The sequence below is a fragment of the Felis catus genome, chromosome D1, assembly GCF_018350175.1.
Source record: "Felis catus isolate Fca126 chromosome D1, F.catus_Fca126_mat1.0, whole genome shotgun sequence".
Taxonomy (NCBI): Eukaryota; Metazoa; Chordata; class Mammalia; order Carnivora; family Felidae; genus Felis; species Felis catus.
Genome location: NC_058377.1, coordinates 30,951,065 through 30,962,539, shown reverse-complemented (window position 1 = coordinate 30,962,539; position 11,475 = coordinate 30,951,065). Strand labels below are relative to the sequence as shown.

Here is an 11,475-nt window from a genome sequence, read left to right as displayed (position 1 = left end):
CCAGGGATGGTGAATCAGTTATCGGCTGGACGTCGATAGTGTTACACTGACATGGCAATGGAAAGCAAGTATCCCCTGAGGAATATCAAGTTACAGAGGATAACAAACATAAAGACCTTCCAGGCCCCCATGCTGTTTAACTTTCCTTCCATGCATTTGTCAAAAGTGAGCAAATCTTGCATATTCTGTACAAATTTAGGTTGCATTAAAAAAAAAAATTAAAGGGAGAAAACCAGCTAAGCTTTTAGTAGATTACAGAATGGTTTCACGTTCTCCACTTCCTTCCCAGATTTGTGTTCCTATGGTTAGAAGGGTAGAAAACTTATGGACAGAAATACTGCTGTTGTGCAAATGCCTCTGTATAATACAAGAGAGAACAGACTTCTCTGTAAGCCCCAACCTCTTCAGCCTGCCCCTGTAAAACAGGGCCCCTGTTGACCTTTTTGGCAGAATCTAGGTGAAAATATTCAATCTGATTAAATTTTGCTTGAGTATCTCTATACTTAACACAGATTGACCCTAAAGACAAAACAGTTAAAGAAGGACAAATATTCACACTGCAACTCACTTGAGTAGAGAAATTATATTTAGGCTATAGTTAATCTAGTATTTCACCCGAGGCACTAACATATGATTATCAGGGGAAAAACAAGACATTAAATTGCCTTAAAGCTACTTCAACTAGGATATCATGGACTAGGTGAGAGTATTTGACTGGCCTGAGTGTTCTCTACATTACCTGGAACACTAAGGAATCATGAAGGCCAGGAAACTGTAATGAGCTGTACCTTTTACAGCATCACACCATATTGTGTTTATATGTTTATAGAGTAATATCCGTAAAAGTTTAACATGATTTTCTTTTCACCCTAGTCTATATAGGACTTTAACTGAAATTTACTCTAGGAATCCATTTATCTGTGAGAATATTGGAATTTCTTTCAAAAACAGTGCAAAAAAGAAAGAATAAGCTGTTTCTGTCATTCAGAACTAGGATTATACAGAAGAAAAACAGAGTCATTGATAGGACTACTGTCTTAAGAGAGGATTTCCCAAATTCTGTCACCTTTGCCTTTTATTTATAAAGGGTTGATCCCCAAGGCCCCAATTCCTAGTGCTTTCCTGTAAGGTAGGAAAAACATAACTTCTGACTAGGAGAACCAGGTTTGATCTATGGCAGGGTTTCTCACCTGGAGGGATTTTGCTCCCAGAGGAGACTGGGCAGTATCTGGACATGTTTTGGTTGTCATAACTGGGGGGGTTGTGTTACAGGCATCTAGTGCATAAAGACCAGGGATACTGTTTAGCATCCTACAATACACAGGCAGCCCCCACCACACAGACTTATCTGGCCCAACAGAATAATAGTGTTGAGACAGGTTGAGATCCATCCTGCTCTATGATAAAAGAGCTCAAAATGTGGTCCTCAGACCAGTAATATTGATATCACCTGGGAACTTGGCAGAAATGCAAATCCTTAGGCCCCACCCCAGACTTACTGAACCAAAAATTCTGGGGATGGAGCCCAGCAATCTGTGTTTTAACAAGTCCTCCAGTTGATGCCCACACTAAGGCTTATGCTCTATGGAAGTCAGAGGCTTCGATATGGGACCACTGATGCTTTCCAGCTCTGGGTGATGGTGGGAGGGGAAGCAAGAGATAGAGGAAAGGATCCCTGATTCCAGCTTGCTGTTTCCTCCTTGGCAGCTTGGACTGAGAGACGGGGCAGTGTGGCGGAACAGTGAAGGAAGGGCCAAGCAGGGAATTCATGCTCTTCAACCTCTTTGGGCTGTGGAAGTCCTGGTCCACCTGGGTGCTGCTGCTCTCCTGGCATTTGCACATGCAGAAGGGACTCAGGATCTTTACTCTTGGAGGAATGCAGCTCCTTGTACAACTGGTCTGAAGTCCGGTTATGATTCCTTTTGGTCTTGGGTTGGAAGTCTTCTCAGCAGCCTTGATGCAGTGCCAGCTCACCTCTGTGGTGGCCCACTCTCCCAAGCTCCCAAAAAGCCTGTCAACTAACCCCAGGGCTGGTTTATACCATGCTGGAATTTGCATGGCTTTAGAAAGTGAAGCTCAACAGAACTCCCTTCTGCCTGCCCAGGCTGTGCCACAAAGTTGATTTACCACTGACACCTAAATGGTTCCCTGTGCCTTTGCTGTGCCTCAGAAGGGTTACAGCACCCAGAGGACTGGGTTATCCCAGAATCAAGAACTGCAAATCAGGTACCGAAGGTGGTAGCCAGGAGGTGGGTAAAGAATAATAAGGTGATAAGGAAGCACTGGACCAGGTAGTTGGTTGTCATACGTGTCAAAGAAGGAGGCCTTTCCCCTGAGTATGAAAAAGCCAGTGGTGTGATGTGGATCAAGCACCATAGGGTAAAAGGAAAGTACCTTTTTTATATAAACATTGCAAATTCAGAGTGTATATGAACTGCCTATCATTTCCTGTATTAACATTTACATTTATTTAATCTCCTTGAAAGATCACTTTTGCTTCAGATTTACAGTTGTGAGGTCAAGTATTCTGACCATATTCTCATTTTTTTAGCATTTTATTTGGTGGTTGAACAACCTTTATTGAAGCAATATGACAGAGTGTGCACTGAGTAGGTTTATTTTGTTATAAGCATCAGAAAAAGGTTACCTAACCTATGCCAAAAAAGAAATGTACTGGCAAGTTAGGAAGTGGATGGTGGGCCCAAAGCAGAAATTGGGGTAAGTTGAGAAGACAGGTTAGTTCCAGCAACCAAGGTGTCAGGATGGGTAGGTTACTCACATCCCCGGGGATGGAACTCATCACAATTTCCTACTTTATGTCACACCACTCAAGATTCAATATCCTGGAAAATAAAATCTGATTGGTCTCCTGTATATCATATGCCCACCCTTGGCAGGGAAGGACAGTTGCAGGTGGGGATGAAGGGCAGGTTGATTATCAGTCCCACAAAGACTCTAATGAAGGGAGCATGGATGATTCTCCAAAAGAATATCAGGACCCTGCTATCAACAAAAGGATCAGGGAGGCTGGGCACACAGGCACCAATCATCCACTATGGGCAAGCACAGAGGGTCTGCAGCCTTCTTAGTCGTGGTGACTGGGCTGTGTGTTCCCTCCCTGTGGCAACCTGAGAAGCAGTACTATGAAAAGTGCCTTGGAATGACCAAACATGGTAGCATAAGAGAGAGTAATAGGAAACATATTTCAGAAAAGGCAAGAAATAGAAAACATTGGGACCTTGGTTTACTATGAGGCAGGCATCCAGAAAGCACTGTGGAAATGTGTAGAAGAAAGGGAGGCCCAGGGAGTTGGGTTAAGACTGTTAGAGGAGTCAGCTAGTCAGGAATTTGGAAACAGGAAGTGATGAGCAGACTATGCCAGGTATAAGAGAAAAGCTGTCTATCATGCAAAGGCAATGAGGAAGAGTTCAGGTTCCTGGAAGATAGTAAATTCTGCCTTCTTTATCTCTAGCTCAGCTAGAAAGATCCAGAAGGATGATCTCAGAGGGTGTAAATTTACCCTCCAGAATACCATACCTAGATGAGATATGTTTGTGAACCGGATCTCTTGGCCAGGTCTAAATTCTTCAAACACAATGATCTGTCAAGAGGAAGGAGGTTTGGTGGCTATAAGAGTCAAGTTATGACTCTTTTCAGGCAAAGGCAAATGACATGGACTGGGATGAGGGAGTATAGTGGGGGAGCTTACCTCATTTGATCCAGGATGAAGCCAGGGTCCTGGAAGGTAAAGGGCCTCCTGGGGACCTATATTCCAGTAGCGCCCCAGATTTCGTCCATTGATGAATATTACACCTTTCGTCCAACCCTGAAAAAGATTGGAATGGAGGATTCAAGATCTGAGTTCTAAATGTAAAGACACAAGGGTGAAGGCACACACACACACACACACCATAAACACACCTGATCCTAGTCACAGACACACTCAGAAAGAGTGGATTACCACACATGGCCTTATATAGAAGATTACCCAGACAGTTCTATGATATTTCTCTTGGACTGGGTTGGCTCAACACCTAGCCTCAAGAAGGAAGGCATTTATTTCTTTTTTTTTTTCTTTTTTTTTCAATGTTTATTTATTTTTGGAACAGAGAGAGACAGAGCATGAATGGGGGAGGGGCAGAGAGAGAGGGAGACACAGAATCGGAAACAGGCTCCAGGCTCTGAGCCATCCGCCCAGAGCCTGACGCGGGGCTCGAACTCACGGACCGCGAGATCGTGACCTGGCTGAAGTCGGACGCTTAACCGACTGCGCCACCCAGGCGCCCCGGAAGGCATTTATTTCTAACTCATCTCCCTATATCTGCCCAAAGGCAGGGAAGGGTATTTCCATTTACCATCAGATATTCATCAAAACATGCTGGGCCCAAAGCATAGTTTGAGTTGTAGAATTTTAGGATGGCAGTAAATGTGCATTAGAATCTCAATATCCCCACCACAGACTGGATGTGTGTTCTGAAGGGGCTGAGGGACTCAACATCTTGGATTATGTCTGGGGATAGGTGGATCATGCTCACCAAATTCTTCATGCAGTGGATTCTACAACTGTTCCCACTAGAACACACTACTTATGTCTCCGTCACATGTGTTAAGTATCCACCTCTCACCCTCATCAACACCAGGGAGGGGCAGCCTCCAGCTGGCTATGGAGTAGCTGAGGTCCCAGAGAGCTTACATTTCCTTTCACAGAGCAGGGCCCATGCACCAAGGAGCTTTTTTCTCAAATGTTCCTTTGGGATGGGGGTAGGAGAACATAGGCAGGGGAGAAATATCACTAACCTCCATTTTTATGAAGGTGTCTTTGGGGTAATTACCCATTCGCAGGATACCAAGGGAGAAGGCAGGGCCCCGAGGTTTGAATGAGACTGGTTTCCAAATGTTAGGAAGGTCCCTAAGAGAGAGTCAAACACCAGTGGAAAGGTCATGCCCTTCTTTATGTCAGTTGTGACTTTTGAGGTAAGGCTCCTTTCTACCTGAGCCTGGAATCCCCTTTATAGCACAATCATATGCCTCTCAGGGGGCATGATGGAGGAAAAAACCCACCCGACCAGGAGTTAGGTGAATGAAGGGATGGTCACCACTCTGCCCCAGACAACTGTGAAACTTGGGGTCATTTCCTTCAACACTCTGGATCTTGCCTTCTCTTATCTGAAAACCAAGAAGGTTAGTCTAGAAGCTCAGAGAGCTTCTTTCCATCTCTAAATGGGAAACAACTTTGATTAATCACCTTGAGTCAATGGTCTGGCACCCACCTTTTTAGAAATTTAGTTTTCATATCCAGGCTGTAGATTTTAAATCTTCTTAATGGAGAATTGTTCAGATATATATCCCCAATTAATCCTGTAGGAGGGGAATAAAGGGAACGCAAAGAAGACTAGCAGGGATGTGAACAGAGATGTGAATAGGCTGTGACTAGGGCTCTGCCTGAAGGAGAATGCTTTCCTGGCCTCATCATATGGAAGATTTCTGCAAAATCCTACATAAATTCTTCCTTCAGTTACACAAGTGTACCTGTATCTCCTATATTAACAGTGCAAAGTCACTGCACTTCCTGCCAGGTCTGGCCAGCACAGCAGTTCAGGCTGCCTTTAACTCCCAAGTACTTTAAAGCACTTGGAGCAGGGGAAGGAAGGTGTGTGTGACTCTGCGTCCAGGAGCCCAGGGGGAGGCCAGCATGCAGACACTGAGCTCTAGGGAAGGAAAAAATCAAAGGTCCCAGTGAGTGATTCTAATCATATTTTTTACAGCTTTCCTTAAAACCCTTCTGGAAGAGGAAAGACTTCCTCTGGCTTGGTAATGAGAGAACACACTTAAGGGAAAGCACCATCATCCTCTCCTAGCAAAGCAAGACTTCATCATTGTTTCTACACATGACTGTCTCATTGGCTGAGAAATCCTGCTGTCTTCCAAACCATGCACTTGGCCATGACTGTCCTCAGAATGACAGGAATTCAGTGCCTTAAGGTCTCAACCTTCTCCACCCTTGGAAGGAAGGGGGCCCACCTTTTCTCTCCTTATTGATGTCCTGCCCATAGGCAAGGCGGCCTTGATTCTCCACCAGGATCCTCAGTGTTGGGATATCCTTGTAGTCCTGTCCAAGACAGACCAGTTAGAATGGGTACCACTCAAGCACTCTTCTGTAGATCTCTTAAGAATCCTCTGAAACTCAGATGAGGTCATATGCAGGGTGACAGACAGACAGCAGACCTCAGAAACATGCAGACCTCCAGCTCTAGAGGCAAACCTTTGGGCTCCTGCTCTTCATATTCCCCCACTCTCACCCCCAACCCCATAGCAAACCTTTCAGAAAATAGTCACTTGGATATTTTACAAGAGACTCTTGAGGCTGGCAACAAACCTAGAGTTTTTTTGAGCAGCAAATATCCAATGTGGTGAAGTTCTGTTCACCCAAAGCATGTATACCTATAATTTAGAAACACATACAACTCTCCCTCATCCTTGGTGAGTTCTTATGCAAGGAACATTCCAAAGTGGAAGAGAAAACAGGCTATCACTGGGCCAGGTCATGCTTACAATGAGCCTGCGGCCTGGGCAGGCATTGAACTATTAGTCCATGGATTATATTAACATTGGATTATATACCATTTTGGTGGGAATAGTCAGCTGGTTAGTGAAATGGTCCAGGACCCCTAGATAATTCTCATTCAAAAACACCTGCCAAATAAAGAGAAGAGCACTATTAGGTCCTCATAAGAAAAGGGACAAAATGATCCTTGGAAAAGCAAAGAAGGCAAGTTCTAGGAGAATGATTAACTTTGTCTCCCATAATATTACAAGGTGACTACAAGTTCACAAACCTAAAACATATTCAAAGCAATAGAGCCATGAGATATATAAGGAAAAGTCCAAAGAAAAATGTCCTGGTGCCAAATATGGGCCCTGGCTATACTACAGGGTAAGGAGGGAAATAATGAAACTCAAAAGACCTTCAAGGAATGAGGAGAAAAGGAAGGTATAGAATTAATGGATATTGTGAAAGAAATGGTGGTCAGGGTCACCTGGATGGATCCACACAGTCTGCTTGGGATTCTCTCTTTCTGTGTCTCTCTCCCGCTCTATGGCTAGCACTCTTTCTCTCTCTTAAAAAAAAGTAAAAGAAATGGTGGCCTAAGGTGAGTCAGGGGCTACAAGTACAGCAGGCATCCACCTGTCTGGCCTGCATGGTTCATTCTCATAATAAATCCAATCTTCCAGGTTTCCCCAGATCCTAATCTGGAAAGGCTTCTGCCACCACTATTTCTCATTTTAAGAATGATCTGGATGTACATCCATTTCTTTTTTTTTTTAATATATGAAATTTATTGTCAAATTGGTTTCCATACTCCATTTCTTTTCTATTACCTGTTATACTGCTTCAGATTCAGATGAAGTCACCCTCAAGAATCTGCTCTAGCCATGCAGGACCACAGAAGGATACATAATTTTCCTCTGAGATTATTTGAGTTAGGTTATAATTTTCAAATGAAATTGGACTAGGAAACTATAAAAATTAGAATCCACAAATATTAAAAACACAAATGTTAATACTATACAGAACACAGAATTCACTCTTTAAGCTATTTAGAGTCTAATTACAAGGTGTATATACTCTGTAAGTATTTATTGAATAACTTGGGCAAGGAGTCACCAAGCTTAAAACAGAACCCCAGCCACTGAGAAACTTGGAGAGCGACACAAAGAAATGATTAGAACACTTCACAATAGCTAACATGAAGCTAAGAACAGAATGCCACAGATGCACAGAGGAGGCAGTAACAAGTCCTGACCCCCAGCAGAGTACAGGCTATTTACAAACATATGGGCAAGTGACTGGGAAAATCAATGGAAGACTGTAGGCGGGACAGGTGGAATGCTGAGGATTTTACCTTGGGAAGGAAATGGGTGGCACTGTGAGGGAGGGATTTAGCAAGGAAGAGGGGAAAAGTGAGCTATCTGAAATAGAGTTATGAGGCTCTAATGGTAGTATAGGAAAGATACAAGGGTGCTTCTAAGGCAATGTCAGCATGGAGTTTGAAAGAAGACCCACTGAGGGCTGCCTGGGTGGCTCAGGTGGTTAAGCATCCAACTCCTGATTTTGGCTCAGGTCATGATCTTGCAGTGCTTGAGTTCAAGCCCCAAGTAGGGCTCTGCAGAGCCTGCTTGGGATCCTGTCTCCCTCACTCTCTGTCCTTCCCCCACCCAAAATAAATAAACTTGGAAGGAAGGAAAGAAGGAAGGAAGAAAGAAGGAAAGAAAAAGAAGAAAGAAAGAAAGAAAGAAAGAAAGAAAGAAAGAAAGAAAGAAAGAAAGAAAGAAGAAAGAAAGACCCACTGAGTAATACTGCACCATGCAGGAGCCAGGTGAGAACAAGGTATAAAGAGAGAATGAAGGAAGCAGCATTTTCAGTTTGGGAGGCTACAAGTCTGTGGACTGATGTAAGGAGCACAGGATGAGGAGGGTAATGAATCTGGTGCTGGACGTGAGGAGTTTGAAAAGTCAATGACACATAATATCTAAGTGAAGAAAAATGTTCAGCAAACAGGGAATCTGGGTCTGCAGCTCAGGTGAAGGAGGGAAGGGTGTCACCTTCAGGAGGACCAGCACCTTTGGAAAAAGATGACACAAATGGCACAGAGGTGGTAAGAGAAGGAGAATTTCACCAAGACCTGAGGAAACTCCGCCAGCTCTTAACTTGGAGTGCAATGTTGAAGCCTTTCCACTAAGCTCTGCTGTTTTCTAGTCAACAACCATTAAACTTCTCTGACGTGTCATTTGTAATAAATATCTTAGATGAGTGTTTTGTGAATTAAATGAGAAGAGCCAATTTTAATGTGTTATTTAAATGTAGGGATTGCTGTACAATAAGAACTGGGACTTCTGAAGCTCCTCCCAAGTCTCCTTAAAGAATCCCATCAACTCCTATAAGGGTTCAATGAGTACTCCCACCCTGGGAATGTTTACATATCTTAGACCTATGACAGCGGTAGCTTACATATCAAACATTTCACTGAAGCGACAGAGGTTAAGAAATAGTGATGATTTTTTGAAGGTCAAAAAGATTTGACTATCATTTAGAAATTCACCTTAGCCACACCACTGGATTTTACCAGCAGAGAAATGTCACTGGGGGACCCATCCACTGGCCCCTACCTGACCTCGGTCTTGAACATGATTCTTTGTGGTAAGGAGGCCACCAGTGGAGATCATAACCTCATAAAGTATGTACCCAGAGGACTGACCATTCCCCTGGTTCACAGACAGCTTCTCCATGCAAATGGGCTTGACAGAGCTGATGGCCTGTGGCAGAAACAGGAACAAAAACCAGGCTGCATGATCAGGTTGGAGAGAAAAATTTCAGAAACCTGAACCCAAAGCCCACTTCTCCAAAGGAATCACCCCAAGAGTCTCAAGGACAGGAGTATAACAAAGGAATATGTAATGATAATCATGCTTAAGTGTCACATATAAATGCCCTTTTGTTTTCCAAACCAGCATCATATATTTCTGCATGTGCTAGACAGTAATGTATTCTTATTTTTCAGATGGAAAAGCTGAAATCAAGGAAAGAGACTGATCTGTTGAACTTGCTCAACAATTCATAATAGAGTCTGGACTAGACTCCAGATTTCAGGAACTCCATTCCAGGTCCAGATTCTGTCTACCCTTGGCCTTCTCCTCTTGTACCTTCATACACTAAGATAAATCATCCTGGGGCGCCTGTGTGGCTCCCTTGGTTAAGCCTCTGGCTCTTGACCTCAGCTCAGGTCTTGATCTCAGGTGTATTCAAACCCCACATTGGGCTCCAACGCTGGGCGTGAAGCCTACTTAAGAGAAATTATCCTAACCCATGGTCTGACTATGACTATTCTATTCATGAATCTGCTTATCTAACACTGACCTAAAGCACTTAATGTCTATTAACCCCCACATCTGTTGGATTTCTCTATCTGGAAATTTTTTTTAAGTGAATGTTTTTTTAATGTAATCTATATATCCAAAATGGTGCCCGAACCCATAACCCCAAGATTGAGTCACATGCTTTACCAACTGAGCCATCCAGGCACCCCTGGACTTCCTCATCTGAAAATGCTTAGATGATTCTAACACAGTATCTCCCAAACTGTATTCACCACACTGACCCATCCTACTCTTTTTCCTTTCCCAAAAGAGCAACACCAACCACCCAGTCAAGAAGGTAAAAAGCATGAACAATGTCTCCCCCTCTTCTTCCTCTCCAATATCTCCCATCAACGAGTCATCACCTCTTTTAGAGTCTGACTCAAAATATCTAATCCTTCACTCCCATTATCTAAACTCCACTTTTGTAGATTTCTACTCAATTTCAGTGTTCTGACAGGGCCTCAGTCTACTCCCTCCCCCATAGAGCTACCAAAGATATCATTCTGAAATGCAAAGCTGGTCATCAAATTACCAAGTTTTAAAATAGCTTCCTACAGGGGTACCTGGGTGGCTCAGTTGGTTGAGTGCCTGACTTTGGTTCAGGTTATGATCTCTCCCTTCCCAAGTTTGAGCCCCGCTTTGGGCTCTGTGCTGACAGCTCAGAGCCTGAAGCCTGTTTTAGATTCTGTTTCTCCCTCTCTCTCTCTCTGCCCCTCCCCAGCTCATGCTCGCTTGCTCTCTCTCTCTCTCTCTCTCTTTCTCTCAAAAATAAATTAACATTAGAAGTTTTTTAATAAAATAAAATAGCTTCCTACAACTTTCAGGGAAATGTTCAAGTTTCTCAGTATAAAAACATGGCCCTTCAGACTGCCTTGGAGAAATACTCAAGTCTGTGGAGCCACACAGCCTGAAACATCCTGGGGGACCAAAATGCAAAGAAGATATCCAAAGCTATTGGACTCCTGTCAAGAGGGCAAAGGAGCCAGCCTAAAGGAGATGGGACAATTTGAGTATCAAAAGGAATGACTGCAGGCACAGGGCACTAGGAGCGGTGCAGAGCATGCGGCCTGCAGCCTGGAAACCCTCTCTGTACCTGCCATGCCCTGCCTGCCATGGGCCAGGGGCTGAGTGCAGGCACCCGCTCTGCTTTCCAAGAGTAAATTCACAGAAATGTGAATGGATAACAACAGAAAATGGTATTGGAACAGTGGGAATCAGCAATTTTGTACAGGAAGCTTTAGGAGATGTTGTTTACTGTAGTGTGTCTGAGTTGGGACAAAATTGAACAAACAAGAGAAGTTTGGTGCTTTGGAAAGTGTGAAAACTGCTAGTGAACTCTATTCTCCTCTAACAGGAGAAGTAACTGAAATTAATGAAGTCTTGCAGAAAATCCAGGATTTGTCAACAAATCTTGTTTCAAAGATGGTTATGTAGTGATCAAGGTAACACTCAATAATCCTTCAGAACTGGATAAATTAATGAGTCATGAAGCATTTGAGAAATACATAAAACCTTTGAGGAGTGCAAATGGAAGCTCTAAATGAACTAGTATGAAAC

At 43.5% G+C, this 11,475-nt stretch overlaps 1 protein-coding gene across 1 annotated transcript in view; it reads right to left on the bottom strand.

The window, feature by feature from the left end:
* Positions 1-2,624: 2,624 nt before the first annotated feature.
* Positions 2,625-11,475, bottom strand: part of LOC101098007 (beta-galactosidase-1-like protein 2) — a 52,644-nt gene continuing 43,793 nt past the window's right edge. Inside the window, exons 13-19 of the mRNA XM_023239701.2 lie at positions 9,169-9,315; positions 6,622-6,693; positions 6,022-6,109; positions 5,271-5,358; positions 4,798-4,909; positions 3,710-3,826; positions 2,625-3,601 (exon numbers count right to left, since the gene is read on the bottom strand). Coding sequence (XP_023095469.2) covers positions 3,404-3,601; positions 3,710-3,826; positions 4,798-4,909; positions 5,271-5,358; positions 6,022-6,109; positions 6,622-6,693; positions 9,169-9,315 — 822 coding nt within the window. The 3' untranslated portion in view covers positions 2,625-3,403. The remainder of the gene's footprint in view (positions 3,602-3,709; positions 3,827-4,797; positions 4,910-5,270; positions 5,359-6,021; positions 6,110-6,621; positions 6,694-9,168; positions 9,316-11,475) is intronic.